General features: G+C 38.6%; 1 protein-coding gene across 3 annotated transcripts; it reads right to left on the reverse strand.

Moving 5' to 3' along the window:
* Nucleotides 1–5,238: 5,238 nt before the first annotated feature.
* Nucleotides 5,239–26,297, reverse strand: TIAL1 (TIA1 cytotoxic granule associated RNA binding protein like 1). 3 transcript variants are annotated; one of them, XM_075423833.1, is made up of 12 exons: nucleotides 26,050–26,297; nucleotides 19,260–19,356; nucleotides 15,803–15,952; nucleotides 15,442–15,496; nucleotides 15,047–15,134; nucleotides 13,072–13,147; nucleotides 9,198–9,306; nucleotides 8,797–8,892; nucleotides 8,626–8,710; nucleotides 8,207–8,330; nucleotides 7,592–7,731; nucleotides 5,239–6,641 (listed from the first exon to the last, which is right to left on the reverse strand). In XM_075423833.1, the coding sequence occupies exons 1-12, from the start codon at nucleotides 26,076–26,078 to the stop codon at nucleotides 6,524–6,526; spliced, it is 1,167 nt and encodes a 388-aa protein (XP_075279948.1). In that variant the 5' UTR covers nucleotides 26,079–26,297; the 3' UTR covers nucleotides 5,239–6,523. The 3 variants fall into 3 exon arrangements, with proteins under 3 accessions (XP_075279948.1, XP_075279949.1, XP_075279951.1); XM_075423834.1 differs by having other exon boundaries at nucleotides 15,803–15,901; nucleotides 26,050–26,296; XM_075423836.1 differs by lacking the exons at nucleotides 15,047–15,134; nucleotides 15,442–15,496; nucleotides 15,803–15,952; nucleotides 19,260–19,356; nucleotides 26,050–26,297 and adding an exon at nucleotides 13,613–13,917.

The following is a 26,297-nucleotide window of genomic DNA, read 5'->3' on the forward strand; positions in this document are numbered from 1 at the left end:
CTCACTAAACTAAGATTTGGACACACTCGGGTACTTTTAACAAGACTGCCTCTTGCCTTCCCTTCACTTCAAAGCCATGCAGACAGAGAAGACTCCACCAACACCTCCCAGTAAGATTTCGCTGCAGAAGCGTTTCAACGAGATGCAGCTTGTCAGACACTTGTTGCTAGATGCTGTGACCTGGTAAAATGTATTTTAAGCATAGTATCACACACCTTGCCAAGTTTCCATGTATACATCTTGGAGAACAGGTTCTATATTGTTTCTTAAAAGGCCATAAAGCAAAAAGATGCTGGAAGTAACACTCTCAGAAGTCAATGTGAACACAGCATCACCTTGCATACTGGCCTTAAGTCTTCTTCAAAATGCAACGTCTATTCAACAATGTATGTCGGTCCTCTAACCTCAGGTACTGACCATTTCAAAATACATCAGCAATACATACGGACAGCTGTTACACTTCTAGAACAAAAGGTCTTGTTATAGGCATACTGCAAGTTTACAGTGATGCGCTCACTTCTGAAAATGTTCCTTTTAAGCTATCTGAGGCACATTTCATGGACTTTCATATCCTTATTCCACGGAGCACATAAATCCAAGTAGGAGACAAGGTTCACTATGAATACCACCCTAGAAACATTAACATTTTATTTTTCTTGAGGTCTGTGTGAAATTAGCCATATTTTTAGATAATTAGTCACAAATACAACAGAAATTTCTCCTACAAAACCACAGCATATACCTGTAAATTAAAGAAGCTGTAGTTCATGCTAAGACAGCAAGAATTCAGAAAGTTAACGTTAGACCTCAGCCTTCTCTGAGTATTTGCAAATATACAGATTTATTCGCTACAGAACACAAGCTTTGCACTTAAAGCAAGCAGCAAGGCATAAATCTTTCCAGCATTGACTGTACCACAGTGATCCGATACGGTAGCTGTAGCACGGAACAGCAGCTCCAAGAGGTTGATTCCATCTTCACAGTCTAAGGTGTATTTGTGCAGCCTCCTTGTGCTTCCAGGTGCAGGTGAAACTCAAGTAGAAATGGTTCCACAAATGTACGTTGCAAAATTAAAAGGTCCTTCTAATAACTAAGAGGGTTATTTTTCCCGCAGTCAGGACGTGAGTCAGAAGATCTGAACTAGGCAATAAATTGTACCAGTCGGTCTTTCCCATTCTGCTTGATAACCCAGCACTCAAGGAAACAAACCATTTGTGCCATGAAAAAGATCTGCTTCACTGAAACGACCAATGAAACCACAAAGACCATTTTTCATGGAACAGCACCCCAGTAATAATTCTCTGTTTATTAAGGTCAAAGAACTACCCAGATGGAGGATGGTGGCTTTTCATCATCACCTGTGACACTCAAACTTCTACGGAGTTGGCACTAGTAAGTCAATTTCCATCTAGGAAACGTAAGCATTATTCAGTGTTTCATGTGGTAGACTTTGTGCTTCTTGTGCAACTCCCGCCCACCCCTGCTCCAGAAATTCTATATTTAAAGAATGGGAAGACATTCAACCATCAGCTGTGCGTAGCACAAACTACCTCAATTGTACAAACAAAAGGGTCAATACATGCAAACAATACAACGCCAAGCTAACAAGTCTAAATTAAGCAAAGGTCTACAAATCCAGATGCTTAATGCAATTGTTACTTTAAGTTTTCTTTATTTGTTTAGTCAACTTAGGTATTCTAGCTTGGCTGTTTGCCTTGCATCCACTTGCTCAGGAACCAAAAAGAAAATGGCCAAAGGTTACGCATTTTCTATTTTCGCAATTTTAAAGCAACATTATTTTAAGCAAGGAGATAAAGCACACTTGTGTCTGAATGGCCACAGCCCTTTGGGTACTGCCGTGGTATCTGGCTAAGCCTGCCATGATTTTAAATGTGTCTGACAACATGAGCTGACACTGATGCTGCTGCATCACGCACACTAGTCTGGCACATGCACCACCTAGTCTCACTGCTCTTCCCTTTCCTCCTCCTCCTTTCCCTGCAAGCGGCTGGGACAGACAGCTGCCAAGTATCTGGGACCAGTGAGAACCTGGGTTCATGCAAAGAACAGCGACTGATCCCTTGTTTTCCAAGGGAAACATTCAAATGCTATACCCATCGCTACAGAAAAGCCAGCTTGCACGGAATTCCCTGACACAACTCCATTAAATGGTTTTCTTCTAAACAAAAACCCACTGTCTATGTAACTCTGATGTCTTACTGACAGCTTGAATACCAAGATACAAGGTAAAGCAATGTTTCTTCCCACAGCACATCAAGAATACTTCAATAACCCAGAAGATTCAGGTCAGCTTTAATAAAAGCATAAGTGGCTGCATATTTAAGCAAGAATAACTTGTATTCAAATAATCCCTACTGATGTCAAATTAACTTTGAGTCATTACCCTCTAAATGTCAGTGAGCAAAGCATGTCATTCACATCCATGATCTAGATCAGCACACATCCCCAGAAAGATGACAGAATCAGCGTTCACTCGTCAACATAAAGTCCTGTTTCTTTTTAAAGTAAAACATTCAGTAAACTTTTCAGCATTTTCTCTAACTTGAAGTGATGGTAAAGGTGGGAGGGATTTTATCCATGTGATACTGAAAAACACAAATATCTCTAATTTTTTTAAAAAACAATCAAATGGATTCAGGAAAGTTGGCTGAAATGAAATGCAACAAAGATCCTCCCAGCAGCTACTGCCTTGCAGTTGCCTTTTTATGAACAGAAACATTATTACATAGCGAAACCCTTAAATCTACCAATGTTGAACAGGCACCACATGATCAGAACAAATAATTCTCACTCAGTTTCAAAAGTATAACTCCCTTTTGCTATTGCGGTAGCAATCCAGATCCTAAACTCTATCTTCATATAAAGACTCAAGCTGGAACAAGGCAGTTCTTTACAAACCCCACCCGTTTTTTTTTTAGGTATACTGAATAAAAGATTGCCTGTTATATTGCAATGTAAGAACAGTGCAACAAAATCTTTTATTGCTGACCAGGAAACAGTTCCACGTGATTAAAATAAAGACTTGTGCCCTTGTTCAAAAACAGTCAGATAATCAAGAACTATCAGACACTAATCATGTCCACGCAGTTCAAATCTGCTTCCTTGTGTACAAGCACAAGAAAAACAAATCACTAATTTTCTGCAAAACTAAGCCTTATTCACTGAGAGACACTTTTGGCAAGTGAAATGAAAATGGTTCTGATACAGTGAATAGCTGTCTCACAAAGTTACTTAGTAAGAAAGACGGTTCTGCAGGAAGAGTACGTCTGAAAACTGTTAGCAAATATACACAAGGAGGCAGGATTGATGAAAAGCTACATGTAACCTTAGATTTACAGCCCTACTACTGCAACTCTGCAAAATACAAAATGATTTCGTATGAAAAATTTTAAATAAAACACCTTTCACACGATTGCAAGTGCATAGTTTACAAGTTCCACCTTGTATGCCTGCTGTCAGCTCTACAGCAGAGGGACAATGTTTTGACAGATGACAATACAGGATAAGCCCTTTATCATGTTTCACTTTTATTGAACATTTTCTGCAAATGCAGATTACAACCTTGCTTCAGGTTGCACGCATCAACTTTAGCCATGATAAATCAATACTTTCTGAAATCCGTATCCTAGTGGTAAGGGGTTAGGTAGTGGTTGATTTCTGTAGTTAGAGAAATTACAACAGTGTAACAGTCACTCATAAAAGCAGTATGGTGCAAGAGGCTCTTTGGTGCCAAAAAATTGTCTGTGATGCATTTGTGAACGCTACCGGGTAGAAAGCAATCCAAATTACAACTCTTCCTCGCAGTGCTATAGAAACATTACAGGACACTGGAGACTCCTATATCTTGAGCAGTCTGCGAAGAAATACCACCATTAAAGAAAAGCTGTATAAAAATCAATGACAGAAGACTTACATGAGAAAGTATATCCTATCTTTCATCCTGAAATACAGGTCAGGTATGGCCCAGCTCTACAGCAGGCATATTAAATAATCAGGCTTAAGATCATCTACACTGAGACCTGAAAGATCACTGCCTTAATCTCACACCCATTTATACGGGCGTTTACGTGGCAATGTACTTGCATCATCTAAATCTTCAGTAGCGCCTAAAGGACACACTGCTTACATACCAGCATGCATCCAGAACACAGTCATATGTCAAACACCTACAATTATGTAGAAACCCCAGATTTCAAGTGATGTCTAAGAAATCCTAAAGTAACTTGCAATTCCTGTATCTACTGACTTGTGATTTAATTTTTTTTAAACTGGATAAACGTAACAAAATTGCAGACTCACTTGTGATTTTTTTTTTCCAAACCGCAATGTATAGTCCGATTCTCGCACAGATATACACATATATACAAAATTCATAGAAAAACAGAAGTCCTGTAGACAAGATTCCTAACTCGACCGGAAAAACACTACGTATACCATAAAGGAGAAACAGAGATAAAGGGTCAATTCTGTCATCACAAGCACTTCTGGTTCCACACTAACTTCAGTCATTATTGCATGCATTAGATGCCCAGAGTTACAAGTACCTCTGGGTACAGCCGAGCCAACTGACTAAACTGCTCTTCCACTATATCTCACTTTCAACCTGATCTAAAAGTCAAGGTACTATTTAGCATGTCAAGTAGAAGAGGACGAAAAAAACCTCACGTGATTTGCTACAGCATTAAGTGTAGTTGCTTGCACAGCCTGGCTGGGTTTAACACAACTGCAAGTTTCCATTTCAAAATCTATTCTAACTTGCAACACCTGCATGGTAAGAAACAGAAAAGATAAAATATGCAGCCTCAGAAGCTCATTTTGAGCTATCACCTCTGAACTCAAACATTCCGTTTCTTTTAAAATGCAAGTTTGCATCACTGAACTATCACTGCAAATCCTACTTTATTTTTTTAAACCATGCCTGCCTCAGGGTATTTCGGCAGACAGCTGGAACATCTGCACCCCCTAGCTGTCACAGGCAAGACACAGTACTTATCTCTAACTTACATTCATTTTCAACTTTGAATTTATTGAGGCAGTTCATATCAACGTATCCATAAAATAATTCAGAAATAACCCAGGTATACCATTTAAACATCTTCGTGATTTATCCATTTACACACTCAGTACACAAACAACCCAGCCTCTGTACAGGTTCATCACATGCAAACCACCCATAAAGACAAAAAACTTTAATTAAAAATAAGTCACAACTCAGTGTACTGTTTCAACTGCATCTCCATTTACCAAATGGCACATTGAATATTCTCTAAAATAAGATGTTTTTAACAATCTTGTTAAAAAATTCTTGGGCAAAATATTTCTAGACTTAAAAAACATCGAGATTTTTCAAAACACTCAAGATACTATACAACTTATAATAACCTTGAAATAGGTTTACAAGGTTGTTAACCAAGGTATTTACATACCAAATAACGTAAAGCAAAAAATTCGTATTTCTAATGACAAAAAGGTGATGCATTAAAGATTTATGAAATTAAAATTAAGGCTCTTTGTTATAGTTCTTTATGTAACTTTACATAATAGCCAACTTTGGAAATGTCAGTCTTGCACATTCTTGTCAATCTACTGCATTTAAAGCAGTAGAGTATATTAAGTATTACTTTGAATAATTACATTGCTACTTCTATGTTTGAGCATGCTTTTGAAACACTGTAATTATGAAATATTTACAATGTGTAGCCTTCAAACTTTATGTAAAAGCACAAGTATGACTGTCTGAGTTGAATACAAACAACATACTTGCAAAAATGTTTTTACTTCTCAAAATTAAATGCACATTGCTACAGTCTTAATAGGCAAACCAGCTCTGAAAAGTTTTAATGTGTGCCTGAATGTGGACAGTAAAAGTTACGTGAAACTACTCAGACAGTACTGTTTTTCATTGTAGACTGAACTACTCTTTCTTTCAGACTGTTTTCTTTAAGCATGTAGAAAAATTAAATATTTTTTTAAAAAAATTATTCCAAGACCTACATACACTTTCTGAGCTATGCCCATAGGTTTCTTGAAAAATCAATACTGTCTAGCAGGTTGTAATGATTGGTCCACAGTTTGTTTCAGGATGTGTGTTCAACTAAAAGCAACTTGCTGTTTTTCATCGTCGTTATCTCTTAAAAAGCACAGTGATATAAAACACTGAAGATAGAACACAAAAATGGAATGGTAACCTAAAAATCAAATTCATTAGCCATTTCTCCTACTATATCAAAATTTGTAGTCAGAATTGTCTTTATTGACTTTATTTTTAATTTTTGTACACAAAGAAAAACATGTTCATATCCATCATGAACAAAAACTTAAAAAGGCAGAACTAGAAGACATTTGTGTCCTTCACCAAAGCAAAGCTGTGCTAAAGGTTCCAAACATTTCCATTTTTAAAATAAATATTTTCTTTTTTTTCATTGTCTACATTCCAGTCTTCAGAATGTCACTGGAAACTGCAGCCTATCATGAAATACACACTTTTAAACAGAGTCCCAGCTCACTGTGTTTGGTAGCTTGCCATACCATATCCAGCTTGGTTAGGTATTACAGGAGCACCCTGTCCCTGGGCAGGCTGAGCACCAAATCCACCCATCCAGGCAGCAGATGGAGATTGGCTTAAAAAGAAACAGGATGGTTAAAAAAAGGAAAGGGAGAATAAAAAAAAAAATTAAAAAAAATAATCACGCAAGTAGTCAAGTTATCTACAAGACAAGACTAAAACAAAGAACATAAAAACATACTTCCTATGCTACTATTCACACCAAAATAGAACAATTTCTGCCTCTATTTAATGAGTAATTCAGGTTAAGTGCTACAAGATGTGATTCTTGAAAATATCATAAGCTTTTTAAGAACAAAGAAGAAAAAAGCCCCACAAACCTTAGGCACTAGTTGCATAGGACAACCGCCTCCAAAGGCATGTACATAGGCAGGTGGCTGTAAGTCAACATCAGCGACGCAGAAATGCAAAAAATTCCCAATGCCTAACTGGCATGAATACCAGTAATAGGTTTATCAGGGCCCACTATGTTTAATTGGCAAGAGATAATGAAGAATTACATCAACAAAGAAGTTTTCTAAATGTATATTAAAACAAAAAGTTGTTGTGACGACTTCAGTTTTCAAGTGACCAAGTATTAAAAGCCCACCCAAATGCTGAAACCGCACAAGTTAAGCGTCAGCATGCCGTTTCTCCTCTCCAGGGTTATGAGCCCTTTAGGCCCAGGGCTCCTGGCTCAGACTCTCCAGAATTCACCCCCTGAAGTCAGAATCCAGAAAATCTTTAGATATCAGACAAGACCACCATCCAAAAGTCTACCACAGAAGAAGTCTTTGTGCTTTGATTCTCCGAACACCCATACACATAAAAATGCATGATCGAGTACAAGTCAGAGTGACTCAACTCACCCCATTTTTCGGTCCATGGTAACCATTAAACACAAGCCGTAAGCACCTAGGAGTCCACCTAAGGCTTGAAACCTTGTGCAATCCTTGAACCAAATGAGCTCAAAACACACATACAACACTCTTGGAATATTCTATAGAATTTAATATAACTACTCACTCTACTCCAAAACCCTGTTGATTCCACGCTTGGCCGTACATTCCGTATGACGGTACTTGCCACCCATTAGCCATATATTGCCCATACTGTTGCGGATTTCCATATACTTGGCTCCATTGCCCCCACTGACTGTAATCCACCTAAGGAGAGAATAATTCACAGTACTTCATGTTCCAGAGATGTTCCTTTTGTGCTGCTGAAGGCAAAATTTTGGCTGTATCAATCACAGGGCTAAAACGAGCAATAATGACATTAGAAAAATAAGGAAGACATCACTGTAACTTAATTAGAACCTTGTACTGAAAAACATATTTCTGTGTGTTTGAAATATCAAAGAATATTTGGTTGGCAGTCACCTAGTCTGCAGTTAGTGAACTAGCAAGAATCAGTATTACCTCCAAGTTTCTCCCTATCTTGAATCATATTCCGAAGACAGTAACAGATATTCCACCAAAATCACTAGCCCAATTTGATGAACAACTGGAACATAACTGAGACAGAACACGGAATTTCATAAGAACACTGCTGCAAAATTTAGCTGTTATAACTGGGAAGGCATTACGGTATATACACAATTGCTTTTGTGATACAATGAAAAGGTTAAAGGGCATTTACCTGTTGGAAGTTTTTAGTCATATCAGGGGATTCTTTACCCCAGTAACATTTAACAACATGTCCTTCAATTGTGGTTCCATTAACTGAAACAATAGCATGTGCTGCACTTTCATGGGTTGAAAATCTAGAGAATGTAAAAACAAACTAATGTTATCCTTTATAGTATGTTCATCTGATTGTTAAAAACCACTGAATCCATACATACAGGAAATCCAGAGAAAAAGATCTGCTTTCACAGATACTCATCTACTCCAGTAAAAAGATTGGTGGCCACTTTTAAAAGTTCAACATTTTTCTATGAACATATGGCGACAGCTTTTAATGTATCAACAGAAGTTCCACCAAGTGAAATTACAGACACATGAGGAAACATTACTACATTAACAATATCACAGATTTTATTTTTTCTCTGTCCATACCTGACAAATGAGTAACCTTTTTCTGGGAACACCCTTATTTCCATAATCTGTCCAAACGGTGAAAAAGTCTGTCTCATAAGTTGATCTACAACACATAATGTTTTTGAATTAGTAACCATCTTGGTGTCCAAGCAGCTTCAGTAATAAAAAAAGCAATAGAGCAAATCATACCTGTTAGCCCAGAGGCAATTCCTCCACAGTACACAGTACAATTTTTTGGACTTGACTGATTTACTACATCTTCAAATCTCAACTGTTTTGTATTATCTACAAAGAGAGAAGGCTCATTTAAGCAGTAGGCTAAGAGTAACCAGAGTCCCAGATACTTACCATGCACACAAGTATGAATTACACATTTCACAAACACATCCAGCATTTTATGATAGACCAGTAGTACCACCACTACGTTGATATACTACACCAAAAAAAAAAAAATCTATTCTTCAAGATCTGGAAGTCAAGCTAGATATGTGGTTAAGTGACATCAATTGGGCAACATTAGGTTTTATTTCTCCATTGAACAGTGATGTGCAAGACAGCAAACGCAACACGGTATTACAAGAAGGTCTTACTTTCTTGTGTACTTTTGGGTGCTGGTGGTTTCCGTGTTGCCCAGTTAGTTCTGATCTGACGGCCTCCCAACCACTGGCCTCCCATGTGTACAATAGCATTTTCTGCATCCTAAAGAGATTAAAATAAAGATTACAACAACCCAAACAAGAAGTATATACAAGTCTACTTCTAAAAAGACTTTGTTGTCAGCTAATTCTGTTGACAAAACCAGTAACAGCACTAAAAAGTATAGGAAATTCTGAACAGTGACAGCAAGCAGCCAAAAATGAAGTAACATGAAGCGAATCCATTACAGAGAAGGCCCTCACAAGTAATTTGGTACAACCTTCCTCTCACCCCTATTTTATACACACAGGTTAGAAGCCAACTACAATCACACATATACTACCTTTACACAACAAGCATCTGTATTAGAATATTTGAAGGCTGCCCAAGAAAGTACAAAGTACATACAGACAATGGAAGCAATCACTGAAATAAAACAACTATAATTGTAATTACATATTTAAAAAATCCAATTTGTTTTCCAACTGACTGTATTAAAAATACAATACACAAAAGCGTATTTAATAGTAACAGACGAGAAGTCAGGAAAGACTTCTTGATCATCCAAATCCCTCACTGAAAATTTCTCAGATGTAACCCAAGTAACGTTTACACCATGCAGTGCGTGTCTGCAGCAGACATTGTACAGTAAGATCTGAATGTGTTTTTTTCAGACTCTCAATGTGCACTCAACGTAACAGGCCAAGTTTAGTTAGAAAAATCCTAAGTTCTGGGAAGGCTGAATGGTAGTTATTAAGAAACTGTAATGCTGAGGTACAAACAGATTGAGCGTGTATGTTTCCTTTTATTTATTATTTGCACACCCCCTGTCCCATCCTCTGTTCTGCCCTCTGGAGGCATCCAATTTATGTCTGAGCATAGACTGCTTCGGAAGTTCTCTAAAGTCATTGTATGAACACACAGAGGAGTCCATGGCCCACATGGCTTTACTTCTTCTCTTGAGCATGAATTAGAAGATAATCTTTAAGTTCACATTGTAACCAGAAACATCTAGTAAGCAAGGGGTAAGTTTGCTAACACTTGCAAGATGCAATTTTTTTCCCCCAATCACTTTGAAAGAAGAGAGGCAGAGCAAATGGTACATGTTTGAAATGCTTTTCCAAGAACACCAAGCTTAGGATATCAAAGAAATAGAAGGCTTCCAGAGTTGTCTCAAACTCCAATCACTCAGGACCTTGATCCCCCTAAGTTCTAATTACACAGAGTGCTCATTTTGAGGACAATACGTAAATACAAAAAAGAAATTATGAGGGGGGCGGGAGTGGAGGGAAGACAAACAAGCAAAACACCAGGCAACAAAAAACTTCTTCCTGCACCTTCACTCCCAAACCATAAAAAGTTACAAACTGACTAGGAAAGGAAACTAGCTCTAAGGAATCTTGCTGCCCGTCTTGAGGATCATAGCTACGACAAAAATGGAACGGAGCCCGTGCCACAACTGTTCCAGTTCAACGCAGGAGTTTCATTTTCTCCTAACTGCGGTGTGCATTAAGACCTAAGGCTGGAATACCTGAACTCCAGGAACGCATCCCGCTTCCCCGAATCCAGCAGGATGACAATGCATTCCAAAAAACAGGACTTAAACTACCAGCTTAGGCTGGCTGTGCCATAACCCTCCAGGTGCAGCTGCTGTTTGAACAAACAGCAAGCAGGACACAAATTTTAAAAGTACCTTTTAGCATTACATTTAAAATTCGTCCGTTAATTTTGCAAAATGAATACATATTTTTAATCAGTGTTTTTGTGGCTCAGCCTTAAAATAATCCAGCAACTTGCATTCCATATGACTGTTATAACACTTCCCTTATGGTCACAGAACCATATGGTAAGGGAAGAGGGGTACAAGCAAATAAGACATCTATTCCTCTTGCCTATTTCAGCTGCAACATAAAATAAACAAAGCATAAGCAGAAAAAATACACTAAATCAAGGTATTCAACTGTAATTATCTTCTGGCATTTGCAAATCTGAAGAAAATAAATTCCAGCTTTCTTCTGATTAAGATTCAGCTCCAGACAGCTGTTACAGAATACAAAGGGGGTCTTGGCATGTAGGACTTCTGACCACACAAACAGGCTTATATGCCTGAAATCCTTAATCGTGTGTGTTTTTCCTATGAAAAATATTTAAGGAAAACTGTTTACTCAGTTTCCTCATGTTGTCCCAAACACACCTCTAAAAAACAAAGCTCGATTTTCCACATGATTTTCACAAATTTCTTACGCTGTCGAACATTTAACTTCAAAACTAACAAGAATGATTTGTTGGGTCATTTGTACTGCTATAAGTAACAGGGCATAACACTATTTTTATCAGTACTATACTGATTAAATTCTACAAATAACGTCTTTAATATCTGTATCAGAAAGTGATACTAGTCACTTGTCGAAGCATTTTTTTCCTAAGCATACGTAACACTATCTATTAGGCAACACCAAACACAAAACCAGGAACAACCTTCAGTGTTACAACGTACACAAGCAAAATGCTTTAGAAGTACAGAATCAACTCTTAGCTGCAAATTAATTGCTCAGTACAAAGAACCATCGTAGAATTCAAAACATTTTAAGAAGTCAAGCAAAGGACCAACCAAGAATTTGACTGAGATGCAGAGCTCAAGCAAATAAATCCGGCCACACTTCAGTGTATGACGCACTTGGCTGTGTCGGGTCCCCAGGAAGACCTGAGCTTTGGCACAAACCTAAACCTGGGCAATATCAAACCCTACTGTGTAGCATGGCGCTGCACTCCTTAGGACCGAGAGCTCCAGGACATCATTTCGCAGGGGCTCCTACCTTAACATACGCAACTGCGCTGGACCTGGCACGGCGCCTCAGCCAAGAGACCCAACGCATGACCGATCGGACAGGCACTCGAGTCATCGTAACAGAGACGGTTCCACAGACTAAGCTAAGCTGCCCTAATACACCCAGAAAAGGTTTCTATGTTCAGGGATCTTTTTTCACTATGTTCTTGAATCTTTTTTTCCCACAGCGTTCTCATAGCGTCGCTGTCATCCGAACTGTTTCAACCCTTAACCACAAATGACGGAAGTTTTTGATAAAAGTAAATTTGTCCTATTGTCTGGGGTTTGGGTGAGTTAATTTTCACAGGAAGCTGGGAGGGGACACAGCCCAGACTAGGCAAAGGGATAATCCATACCATGCAACTGTATTACTGCGGGAGGTGGCAGGGCAGGGGAATCACTGCTCAGGAGTGGGCCGGCATGGCAGACAGTATGGTATAGAATGTGGCAGACAGATGGTATAGAATAAGCAGTGGATAACTGTTCTGGGTTCAGCTGGGATAGTGATAATTTTCACAGGAAGCTGGAAGGGGACAGAGCCAGGACAGCTGACCCAAACTAGTCAGACGAGATCTTTCATACCGTATGATGTCATGCTCAGTACAGAACTGTGGGAGCTGGCTGGGCAGGGAATCACTGCTCAGGAGCAGGCTGGGCATCGAGTGGTGAACTAATTGCATTGTGTACACATTGCTTTGTATATTCTTTTTAGCTGTATTATTGTTATTTTTCTCTTCCTTTGCTGCTCTGTTGAACTGTCTTATCCCAACCCATGAGTTTTGCCTTTTTCTTCCAATTCTCTTCCCCATCCCACTGCAGGGGGAAGAGCAAGTGAGCAGCTGCACAGCGCTTTGCTGCTGTCTGGGGCTAAACCACGACACCTGCACAGGCAAAATTATTTCCCTTGGGAAAGTCTGATAGATAGTGAATATATAAACAAAGAGGCAAAACTAAAAGTGGAAAATATGCAATTATTTTACATCTATACTGCGATTACTCACCAGTTTGTTATAAAAAGATACAAAACCATAGCCTTTTGACTTTCCAGTTGCCATATCTTTAACTACCCGTGCATCCCTGTGAAAAGAAGCACAGCTATATGAGGGTAATATTAATAACCTGCAAAATAAAAACTAAAAGGAACCACACACACTGTATTGTGAGCATAATTTTTTCTTATAAATTCAGTTAGCCCTAAAACTACAGTCATTCCTGAACTCTCCCTATTGCTTCTTTACCTGTTAGAAAAAAGCAGTAGGACAAAAAAAATAACATGTAATAAACATGCAACCTATCCACATAACCTATACTGGCTAAAACTAGAATGTTCAAATTTGAAGTATAAGAGAAACAAAGTTTCCTTTTCTAATATTCTATTGGCTATGGTCCTCTAAGGTTTACTGTTCTATAAATTACTGTAACAATTCTATCTAATTTACCATGCATTTTCTAAATAGTTAAATGTCTTCTGCCTAGTGATACAAAATATATGAAATATTAAAAAATCGAAAAAGAGGAAAAAATAGGAATTAAAAGGCATACATGGCCTGTTAACAGATTTCTTTATTTTTCTTGGTCAATTCTCTACCATCATTTTGGAGTTTGGGCAGCTGTAAATTTTGAAAAATTGACATTTTCAGAAATTTAAGAAAGGAGAATAAAACTAACAACAATGCTAAGCACACCAGTACGAAAACAACAAATTTACACAGAAATTTTAGTGAGTAAGTTAAAATGATTGGAAATATAGAACTGCACTGAATATAGAATGTTAAAATGTAAATACTAAAATATGTATATATAAATAATGTATAATAAGAATAAATAGAAATGAGAAAAAATCTACAACTGAGTTCCAGTGTGCACAGTTCCTTGCAGTTAGCCTTCAAGATCCTGTCCATTCTTATGAGCAATTCTGCAAAATAACCAGAATGCTATTACTTTTAATTGTGACTTGGACTTTAGAAAAACTGCAGGTCTCAGGTATAAATATAGATTGAGAAACAGAAACCTGAATTATTCTCTTTAAATCAATTTTTAAACAGTACTACTTACCACATTAAGAGACAAAAAGCAAAGTAAACAAAATAGCAGAGGTAAGAAATAAGATTTATGATTCATTTAAAAATATGCATACAGAACTAGAGAAAAATAAGAATTTTGTTCTTAGAAATATATTCCTGTAAAGCAGTACAAAAAAGTTCATGTGCAACTTTAAAAGACTTCTATAAATTGATAGAAGATTAACAGACTTTTTTGTTGCAGTACTCTTAAAGACATACATACTTTAGCACTCCCAAGGATTCTTGTAATGTTAAACACGTTCAATTAAAACATCAGGTGATTTGGTATCACCTGAATTATCTATGAGAAGTTTAAAGAAACATTCTCATAACTGGCAGAAATGTGCACAGTTCATAAATCCACCATTCTTTCATTTAAATATTATAATCTTAATTCATCCCATGCTATCATCCAAAAAAGTAGATTTCATTCTCATAGTAGGTTTTTTCAAAACATTCACAAGTTACTCAACTAGCTGCCTCATAAAATTATATTTTAAATTGCCCAATTTTCTATACTGCCTATGAAACACAATATGAATGCATACAAAATACACTGAGGATGCAACATATACCACTTGTCAAGGCACTATTCTGTACACATTCTGAACAACAAAAAGTCACACTTAGGTACAGTAATTAAATTTTAATAAAAAGTTGAAGGACATTAGCATATCAACTAGGTCAAAGGCACACTGCTTTCAGCAAAACCGGAGCACAATTACATTACTGCATTCGCAATCACGATAGATACCGAGATGAAACCACCACCCCTCTTTACTGCCCACCCAATGTAAAGAAATTAACATCAGAAAAGATATCTAAAAAGATTAAGAAATAACATTTCAACTCAGAAACAGATTTTCACTGTCATTTTCTAACTGATATTGGAAATGTTTATCATGATACTTACGATATTTTACCAAAAGGAGCAAATGCTGACTTGATGTCTTCTGTTGTTATTTCTGGACTTAAATCCCCAACGAACACATGGAAGTGATCTGAAAATAAATAATTTACTAATCAAATATTTAACTGCTATCTAAAATTTCAACTCCTGAGAAAGTGATGCTCTGCACACAGCACTGGGAATCAGGAACACCCAGGACTCCATTTGATGAGCAGCAGCAATTTAATCTGTCCACTCCAGTTTCCCCAGTTGTAAAGCAGAAACAGAAGAATTAGTTTGCAAATTCTATTAAACACAAGATGGGAAAGAAAAGTTACGTTCAAATGCATTTATGACAAACTATTACCACGTTGTGAAGTATTTGTGTAGAAGGGATACTGTGGCATTACTTTACTTACTGGATGTATCTTTTTTCTGGCTACTTGGTGTTGTTGCCCAGTTTACTTTGACCTCCTGAAAATAAGTATAAAATTTAGTATAAATTCACAAAATTCTTACACTTTGTAAGTTCATTCAAGGGTGGGTAACAACTGTCAATGCTTACAGACCATCACTCAACATAAAACGCTGTCATAATTAGAACATCACAAACGATATGTTTCCTAAGCAAGACTTTAAAATCAGTATTTCTAATATATTATTCTAACACCAATTAACCTTGATAAACATCTTCAACAAAATGAATGCCCCACAGTTTTATTAATATTTTTACACAAACCTGTACTCCTTAAATCTAAGATTACAATGGAAGCAACTTACCTTTCCCAAAATTTTTCTCCCATTCATAGCAGCTAATGCAGCAGCTGCATCTCTGTGTTCATAAAATTCCACAAAGCAATAAGGGTCATTGCTTGTATGCTGCAAAACAGAAAATCCAACAGAAGAGTTGACCCTTCTGCTATCGGGTTGCTGAGAAGAAAATCCAGGAAAATATATTACTTATAGCTAGAAACTTTAAGAACGATTTGCATTAGATTTATGAAATAGCCTTTGACATTACACTTCAATGCAAGAACTATTAAGATGGACTTTTTATCAAAGGTCGAGTGATTTCCGAAGTATAGTTTACTCTGCATGAGGGCTCAGTACTTTTAAGTCTACTAAACTAAAAATAATTCGACTACCAGAAAAGCTGTCTGCAGACTGAATGGAAGGGGGAGAATGGAGAAGAGAAAAAAAAAAATAGTCTTCTGCCTCATATATATAAGCTTGAAAGGTATGTTCCCCAGATACATTTTCACGAATTTTCTCTCTCCTCTTACTGAAGAAGCCTTTTCTCTTATTTGCCTGAATATCACCAGCAGACAGCAACTTGGAAGTTGCATATTCTAAGTATCATATGAAAAACATTACACCTAGTAACTGGCAAATAGTTTAAAAGAACTCAAAATAGTTAGAGAAAAGATTATTAATCGATTGGTACTCCGTTAAGTCTTGGGTATAACCTGTTTTTGTAGGATGGCCTATTGAATCACCTTTAAAAATACTGACAAATGAAGCTCACTGAAGTATTAAATGTACCAGAGTATTAAATGCAAAGAACATAAGTAGTATTCTCAAAGTTGATAAAGTTGAAATGATGATTAGAATGCTAACCTTAACATCAGATTTTATCTGCCTAACAGATATGAGTACAAAAACTAGTGCCCTGCACCAAAACACCTACATTAATTACTCCACATGTACACAGACCAGATGATGGTAAACACTATCATACTAAACAAACTGAACGAATTATTTCTGGTATAGACAGGGAAAGGCCTAGCATGTAAAGAAACTGCTTTGGCATCAGTATTCCTGCACATCAACCCCGCCCAGTGTCACACAGAGCATAGCTCTTAACACAAGTTTAGTAGGCCTTTACTAGTTTTACTATGTAACTTCTGAAAATACACACAGGCTTATATGGATAAAAATCCTAAAACTGGACTGTACATCTTCAAACATAGCTCTGTGTACACATGAACAAGGGAAGCTATTAAGATCTAAGAGCTGAACTGATCACAAGGCCTTTATATGCCTAAAATGATAAAATCGCCTGAAGTTCTCCTTCACCCTAAACACTCTCAGTACTGGGTGTTTCTGACGCTAAACAGACAAGACATGAGAAAATACACCTGAGATCACAAAAAAAAGATTGTAAGTCACAACAGCCATGAAGTGCTCTAAAAGCACATTCACCCCACATGCTCCAAAATCCTCTTCCTGTACTACTTTGCTGCTGCAATGAAAACAAGATTTGGGAAACCCATTTCAGGCCTTAACAGATGTAGCACAGTTTATGTTTCAACTGAAGTGTGATTTTACTTTTAGATTGTGGGAAGGTCTTCTTTTGCACTAAGAACTTGTCTGAACATGAGAAGAGCTTCTTTTGCAGATGCCCAGATCAAGATGCCTGTAAATGCTACTCACACCATCCCTCCAAGTGTTATATACCCCCAAAATAAATACTTGAAATCTCTGAACACTTGACATGTTCACGTCACGTATTCTACAACTAAAGAGAGTGAGCAAACAGTTGACACAACTGGCTAAAGACAGAGGAGAAATCACAAAAGGAAAACATTCAGGTACAAACTTGACTGATGGTGGTAATAACAACGGATGAGCAAGAACCACTTAAATGTAACTCAGTGCTTATGAAAAGCTTACAACACGCTGATCAGAAGGATGGACAGTACGGACAGGTACTTTGGCAGTTCGAAGCACTGTAGCGGCAGGCCAGTTCCAGACTGGAATCCAACCTGCCCTTGCTGACTGCTTGGTGACAGGTGCTAAGGTCAGCCGAGTGCATTCACCTCCCAATGACTGAATATAGCTGCAAGTAACTTTTTGTTTATCTATTTCTTTCATAAAGATGTCTTCCTTGTTATTTCTATGGTTATGTAAAATCGTAAACACACAAAGCTTAAATCAAGGTAAAATGAGTGTTGGAACGTCTCCTCTGGTTCTCAAGGAATCAAAATGACGCTAACATCTCTCTATCAGCTGAAGGCTGAAGCAGCAGTACCTTATTTCTGAAGAGCATATGACAACCAAAACTGTTTCTTCAGAGAAAAACTAACCACTGTGCTGTGTTGTTTAATTATTTTTCTCCAATAACCTTACAGAAAATGTGGCAGAACTCTCACTGTCATTGTAAAGTTTTAACAAAGTGCCACGTGGGAAACGATTGGTGAAGACAAAGATGAGAGTGATTAAACAGGTATCAGGTGGATAATAAGCAGCTAAATCCCAAAAAAGCAGTGTGCCACACTGAAAGGTAGATGACCACAGAGGAGTCACTACTAGTGTTCCTAAAGAAGTCTGGCTGCAAGACTTGCCTTTTAATACTTTCATGAACGATCTTGGGGGAAAAAAAAAATGCAAATGTACTCAGGAATCTGTAATTACAAATTAGCACAAACCATAAGTAGGAGTAAAAAGTAGGAAGAGCATAAAGAAAACCAGAGTTGAAGAATCAAAGGTTAAACCTAGGAAAAATTCCAATTAGTCCCTGCCTGCTAGAAGTTACAAATGCAAAAGGAAGGAAATATATTAGGGAGAGGGAATTTGCCTAGGATGTGTCAGCAAGATCACAGAAATGGCTACCAACCCTAAACATATCATGGTATTTACAACGGAGAGAATAAAGTATAAATACTCACCAACACTTTGTACAAAAGACCTTATCTGGAACACTATGGGAATTCTGTCACTTTGTTTCAAGAAAAAATGAACTTAAGAACAGACCAGTGCAGACAAGAGCTATTCGCCCTGGCACAGAAGAGGCTCAGGAAGAGCAAAGCTTATTTTGAAGGACTTTTTATTTTTCACCCATAGTGAAGAAGCATTTATTCGAGAGGGAAAAGAATCCCTGAGGCTCAAGTTGAAATAAAGTGAAAATGTACAAAATAGTCATGAATAACACTTGAAACAATAAGGTTGCTCATCATCAGAACAACGTGGTTCTGAAAAGGGGGTAACAACCCTTAAACAAAGTGGTATCTCATCATCAGCTGGTAAAAGCTACTCCAGGACTACAGGCAAAAAGTACAGGACTGTACATAACAGCAGGTCTCTTCTGCAAAAAAAGTTCTCCCAAAAGCCAAACACAATCAACCTAAAAAAATCACTACGAGTAATGTCAAAGTAAGCCCCCAATTCCATTTATTTCGCACAACTTTATCCTAAGTTACACTGTATTTGCTACCCCCCTGGATGTGGAAGGCCTTACCTCTGTTATCATTTTACAGCTTTTGCATGGTCCAATCTGGCTGAATAACTGAAGTATAAGAACTTCAGTCACATCTCTGGAGAGGTTTCCTACATAGCTACACAAAGAAATAAAAAACCAACATTTGAAACCAGAAATTTTAATATTTTCAAATGTAAATACGATTTTAAAATCTTAAATGATTATGAAGAACATCCCTTTAAATATCCCAGGTATCTTAAAGACAGTATTTACAAGTTATCTCATTATACAGTTTTAATGTAACATTCATGTAGTTTCTAAATTCTAAAGTTCGCCACACAACTGAGAACATGAAGCTTGATACAGATATAATACTGGGTACTGATATCTAGTGTCAGTCATTTCTTTGGCAGAGAAATGTCAAAAAAAGGAAGAATGCTACTCAAGAATGTTGGGTAGAATAAGTAACCAACAGGACAAAGATGTTTTAAGTTTCACTTCCCAATGAGCACCTAATCAAAACTACTTCTGAGTTAGAGTACGAACCTACAGCTAACTCCTGTCCGTTCAGTAGTAGCTATCAGTAGCTACTGTGCTGCCTTGCAAGCGATCAACCCAATCTTTCTTTTTTTCTGAACATGTGGAAAACCAGCCCACTCACCAATACGCAAGGCAATATCTGCAGCCACAGGGATTCTCCGCACAACATCTATCTCAACAGCTACCACCTCTCTAAAATCTTCCCCAAATTTTGGTAGTGTGATTTTAGTATCACCCATACTTCCCGATTTCTTTATTTACAAAACCTTAAAAATAGTTCCAAGTTTTGAAATACCTATGAAGCCTATAGACAGAGTCTTAGATTTACCCAGAGAGCCAGAAAACCAACCGCAGAGTTTTAGAACTACTTCTACACACTCTGCTGCATTTTACACTCACAAAAAGTAAAACCAGGTCACAGAGCTGGCTGAGAGAGTCACGCATGCAAAACTGAATTCTTAAAAAAAAAAAAAGTGACTAATTTGTAATCAAGTTGCAAACAAAGTGATCAGTTAAGAGAAAGGCTTGTCACAGCAAAAGAACTCAGAAGTCATCAGCACAGGGACATTTGTTATCTTTACAAGTAAGCCTGTCGACAAAGTATTCAAATACGACCAACAACGTGAGCAGAACTTCCGCGATTTAGCTGTTGAAACAATATACATTTTATTAATTTTACTCTATTACAGAATGTCACAATACAGTACACTGAAGTCAGTCTGAGCTGTTAACACATTTCAGTGAACATAAATGGGAACCAGCATTTCTTAAGTCTATGCACAAGCCAAATTGAGTACAGGAATTAAAGCACACACTTTTGCTTAATGGGCATCCCTTTAAAAATTCTGAAAAGCAATTTCTGTGTTTGACATAAGGACTTTCATCCAGCTTCAGCAGAATTAAAATGGACACCACTTGTTTTCGGCTCAGCACCACACAACGAAACCAACAGATTTTTGTTTATGTTGTTCAACAACTATGAAAGAGTTCTGTGCTTTCTCAGTCAGGAGTTAAATGCTACACAAGATCCAGAGTGAGTTTCTTCTACATCACATCACCTGAATATGGAAACATCCATTAAAAGCTTTCACATACTCATTACTTTCTTACTAAACAGGTATGAACTAATAGAAGTCATTAAAAGAAGCAACATTTGCAGGCTTTATTGTCACGAAGCATTTCAGCAAAGAAGTTTAAAACTGCAGAATTCTGTAAGACCCATTACAGGACAAACTGCCCATCTCACTGACTTCTCAACTGTCTATTCTGAAAACTTAGCAGTTAAACATTTATCCATACCTTCTTTCGGAAACCTTAACCATTTTTTTGTTAATCATTCACCAAGATCAGATTGTAAATCACTAATAGTTTTAAATGGAAATATTAACCTTTGCAGATACTACTAAAATATGATGGAAAATATAATTACAAGTACGAATTCCCACTTAAAGCGCCAGTACTGCTGCTAACTTATTACTGTGTATGTTGTAGAATAGTATTAGTTAACATCATGCCTTAACAGCATACTGATCCAAGCACCTGTATGGTAGCATTGACATGAAATTAAATACAGTGAAGTCCTATTAACATTATTTCTACTACCAAATCAGATACAGCAAGGAATACAGTTAATACTATAAAAACAAAATCTCAATCTCTTCTGTGTAATATCAATAATAATTTGGAAATGCCAGAACCCTGAAAAGCAATCTGAAGAATTCCTCTTTGTCTGACAAAAAAGCCAAGAAAAGCCTTTCCTTAGAAATCTATTCAATTAAGGTAAGATGAATTACACTAACTTCTAGAAGAGATACTAGGCAGCTTTCCACTACCACTACGTCTTCATCAACCTAGTTGTGAGTGAGAATGTTGCATCATAAAACTTCAGCTATGAAACACGTTGCCTCTCCATAAAAATCAGCAGTGTAATCCTGGACCACCTGACTGCTGGAGTCAAACGGGATGTAAAGTCCTAATGGTCCATTAATTCTCTAAATGTATATGATAAATACTGCCTTGATGTTTCATATTACCATAATCAGAAGGCATTAATATCTTTCACAAGTTGCTAGCACTCTGAAACTTGAATAATACACGTGCTGAGAATACTTCACAATAAGAGGTTAGTGTAACAAGGACAACATCCACAGAGACCCAAATCTCTTGAACTGCATGTAAATTATGCAAATACAAACCTCTGCAAATTTGAAACAATACACTAAAAAATGTATTCATGTCTTTAAATAAAGTAGGTTGTGGTAACATTACCTCCTTCAATACAGTTAAAGATGACTTAAAAAAAACATACGAGCAAACATCTTCTGTGCACAATGTTTGAATGCTATATAACTGAGGAAAGAAATACATTCAACACACTAGGAACAGAAACCTTACCTTTCTGGAAACACAAAACTTTCCTCAGCTGATGCTAATCACACCCACACTGCCAGCCTACTGGTGCACCAGTTTTCCACTTTCTAGCTCAATTTATATATCATATAACATAGTATTTTCTATTCTACTTTATGAAATCAAAATCAGCAGAACCACACCTAAAGAAAATATATATACATATGTATCTTTTTGTTTTGTTACATTTTAGAGGAAATATTAGTCAAACTTTTTAAAAATTACAAAACCCAACACAGAAGAAGCACTTACTATACTTTTATAGGCTGTTGTCTTGGTTAATGTGACAGGGCAGCAAAAGTTGTGGCTTTTTGCATACAGGCAATAGGGTTTGTTCCCTTCTGCAAGTCTGAAGCACTTAAACACCAATTAATAAGCACATAAAAAAAAAAACAAACCCCAAACCATATATATATCTCCTGATATGAATTTCAATATATTACACTTGTGAATGCTGCTGATAACACAAAGAATAAGAAATTGTATTTGAAATTCAGAGATCTAGTAAAATTATCTAAAGAATAAAAGAAGCGCGTATTGGCAAGTAATGAGTTTTATAATTAAACTCTTTGGCTTGAACAGAAAAATCCTCTTTGTGAAGACAAACAGGCTTTTACTGTATCCTAGACAGGTAGGGAAGAAAGAGACATTTACAGCCGCTACTTTTAGGTCCACAAAACTCTCCTACATACTACTTGAAGGAAAGATAGTAAACACGTTTTCACAGTCATGCAGACAACATGCAAGAAATGGCAGGGTCCATGTTTAAATGAAGAAAGTATGATAAGCAGTAAGATAACTGCTGCAGTGAAAAGCCCACAGAAATTCTAGTAGCATCTCTGCCTCCTGCTACTGGAAATCAAACGATACCAAGAAAAACCCACTCTGTAGACTCCACCAGCAGACAACATTCCTCTACAAGAGGGCTGAACTGAAAGGAAGTAGAAGTGAATCCAGCTCCCGGTTCACAGCTGAAATCTTACTTCTGCACCCTCTTCAAATTCCATGACACTAAGAATATAACATGGCAAAGCTAATGATATAAAAAATTGTAGGTGTCCCGTGACTGTTCAAGAAGTTTTTTCTAAAACCATGAAGAAGAACTTTTCTTCCCATTACCAGCAACGGCTGAGAACATGAGCAACACAGTAGGTTTCTGATAGTTTAGTTTCCACTTTAAAGTAGAAACAGGACTTTGATACAGCTTGTGAAGGAAGGAGAGCCGACAGTACTCACAGAAAACAGAGCTTTCAAGTGTTCCATAAAAAAAAAAAAAAATGAAAAGCCCACAGCTCATTTTAGGACCACCTAAAAAATTGCACTTTGTGAATTTGCTATACCACACTTGAACTGAGAGGCTTGCCAAATCCTGCAAAATGCCCCGTCCCCTCTATCTTCAAATTGTTTAGGGCAGCAAGGAAAACTTTTTGGCAGAATATATTGAACATTATACTTCATGTTTCTACAAAGGCCTACTAGTTATGAAATGTGAGAAATAAAAATGCAAATGGTGTCTATTTTCTATATTAAGCCTCAGAAAATATTTTGAATTCTTAGAGGCTCATGACTGACTTAACATGACTGAAAACAACATAACAGCCCTGTAAGTACTTCAAATGGAAACAATTATTATTCCTGAGATATTTAAGATGGGCATAAATGTTAGGTGAACAGTGGCTAGGTGGGTTTTTCTTTTTCGAGCAGAAAAAAACTGCTTGCAAGCTTTAGAAAACTCCTTCCTAACCTACAGGTTTAGTTTTTCTTATTTGCAGGAATAAATGAAACACCAAAGACATTCAGAAAGTACCAAACTGTCAACCCAAGTGCTTACGCACCTGGTCAAATAGCTACAGAAACAATCTGTTCTTCACCTACTTCCCTCCCCCCCAACAAACAAACAAAAACAAGGAGTTCAACTTACAATATTATTAGTTGTTCTTGGGAGACAGTGAGTTTTATTTACACAAGAGATCATACCTGCTCTACATGAAAAATAATGTCCAGCATAATAACCTTTAAAACACAACTTGCAACTCTAAATTTAACGATATTTCAGATATAAGTACAGAAAAGAGGGAGATGTAAGAAATGCTACAGCAGAATTTTTGTGTTCTACAAAAAAAGCCCTCAAATAATTACAGGTAAGTAACTCTACAAGACTGTGTTTACTACAAAACTACTAGGAAATGAATCTATATGCTGTTTATTAGTTTGACAAATTAAACAGTCACATGTGTGCAATAAAACATCCTCAGCAGCTGTAGAGATGCTATTTCAAACATCTTAGCACAAACATAACTTTTTCCTCCTCAGTGACTATGGGCTAAGTCAGGTCACCAACAGATGCATTAGTAAGAAGAATCCACTCCCAATGTAGCACCAAAACTTGTTAGCAGTAAAATAACATTTTAGAACTCAGTCTAGATATAGCACTTATTTAAAGGAAAAAAAAAAAAAAAAAAAGAGGAGCCAAGCGGGAAGAGAGGAACCTTGAAAAAAAAAAACTGAGTAAAATGCTGTGTAACTTTGCCCTCTTCCCTCCTCTTATTCTAGAACAACACTCTGAAAACTGCGTCCACTATCAGGGCGAAGCAAACTCAGACCATTTGGGTAGTCAACACAACAAGCATTCGAGATATGCTTATTTAAACTATGCATCTCAGGGAGCAAGGACTAGGCAAGTACTTATACTACACCATAAACAAGTCAAAAGAACTTCGGCAGACATAGGATGGGGTAAAAACACACATTGCCTTGAAAAACCTTAAATGCCAAGTCATCATTTTGGTAGTGGAAACAAAATTCAGAGACACTTTACTCTGTTTCAGTAGTTTCTTTAAAGGGCCTTCACTCCAAATTATCTTTGAGAGCCTTTCCTAGAGGCTACCATCCCCAAAACTAAACAGACATAGGTTTCATCTGCACTGTCTGGAGCTGTTTCTCCTCTGGGCAGCCTGCACACTGTACTGTTCACGCAGCACTTTGCAAACTGGGAACTGTAGATCTAGGGACTAGTTAAAATAAGCAACAACAGCGATCTGTGCTCTCCAGTGCCTAACGGTACGTACTAGCCCCCTTCCCGTGTAGGTGAATGGGACAACGGAAACCCATCACAACCATACCTGCAGAGCTGGAAAGAACTCAACAGCAACCAAAAAAAACCTCAAATATGTATTTTTAAACAGAAAACAGATGACAGTCACCAAGTGATTAAACACTGCCTGGAGAGGCACGGCCAACGCACAGTCACTTCTTTTGCCAGGGCCCCAGAGCCTGTCACTGAACCCCGCCGTAGAACACCGGAGGGAGAAGCAGTTTCTCCCCCCCTGCCCCCGCAGCGAGCCTCCCTTCGCGGCGTCCCCGTCCCACCCGCCGCGGGCAGAGCACAAAGAACTTTCCCAGCGCCGGGACCGAGGGCCGGGAGAGGCGGGCGCCCGGCCGGCCGGGCAGCGGGGGTCGGCCCGGGCGGACCCCGCGGAGTCCCCAGCCCCCCGCCATCACCGCGCCGGCACCTCCGCTTCCCCCCCCCCCGACTCGGCCCAGCGCAAGCTTGAGCCTTCCCGCGCCGCCCGGCCTCCGCTCCCCCTCCCCACGGCCAGCTCCGGACCCCCACTCCCCTGCCCTCCCTCACACGCTCCAGGACCCCCCCGCCGCCCCGCTCCGCTCCCCCGGCCCCCTTCACGCCCCCCGGCCCCGCTCCCCACGCACCCTTCCCGCCTGCCCTCCCCGCGGCCCTCCCGCACGCCTCCGGGAGCGCATCCCCGCCTCGCCCAGCCGCCGGCCCGGCCCTCCCCGCCCCTCTCCGCCCAGGGCCCCGCTGGGGCTCGCTCCCCACCCCCGGAGCCCCACGCGGCTCCCCCGCCGTCCCCTCCCCACTCACAGGGTCCTGGGCTGCCCGTCGTCTTCCATAATGGTGGGCGAGGGCCGCTCTCAGCTGCACCCGGGGGCGGCGCCGGAGGGGGGGCTCCGCCGCGCAGGGAGGCGAAGGGAAGGTGAGGGTGAGGGCCCCGGCTCCCCCCGCTCCGTCTCGCCCCCTCGCCAGGTCCAGGACACCGCAGCCCGAACAGGAGAGGGAAGAAGCACCACAAAATGGCGACCGCCACCAGACACTCAGGAAGCCGCGCTCTG

This window comes from Opisthocomus hoazin, chromosome 6 (assembly GCF_030867145.1).
Source record: "Opisthocomus hoazin isolate bOpiHoa1 chromosome 6, bOpiHoa1.hap1, whole genome shotgun sequence".
NCBI lineage: Eukaryota > Metazoa > Chordata > Aves > Opisthocomiformes > Opisthocomidae > Opisthocomus > Opisthocomus hoazin.

Excerpts from the sequence above, each read along its gene's own strand:
- TIAL1 (XM_075423833.1), bottom strand. The coding sequence starts at position 26,078 with ATGGAAGACGACGGGCAGCCCAGGACCCT. Across the intron at positions 19,357-26,049 it reads GACGGGCAGCCCAGGACCCT|CTATGTAGGAAACCTCTCCA; the intron begins GTGAGTGGGGAG and ends TTCTTTGTGTAG. Across the intron at positions 15,497-15,802 it reads GGAGAAAAATTTTGGGAAAG|GAGGTCAAAGTAAACTGGGC; the intron begins GTAAGTTGCTTC and ends ACTTATTTTCAG.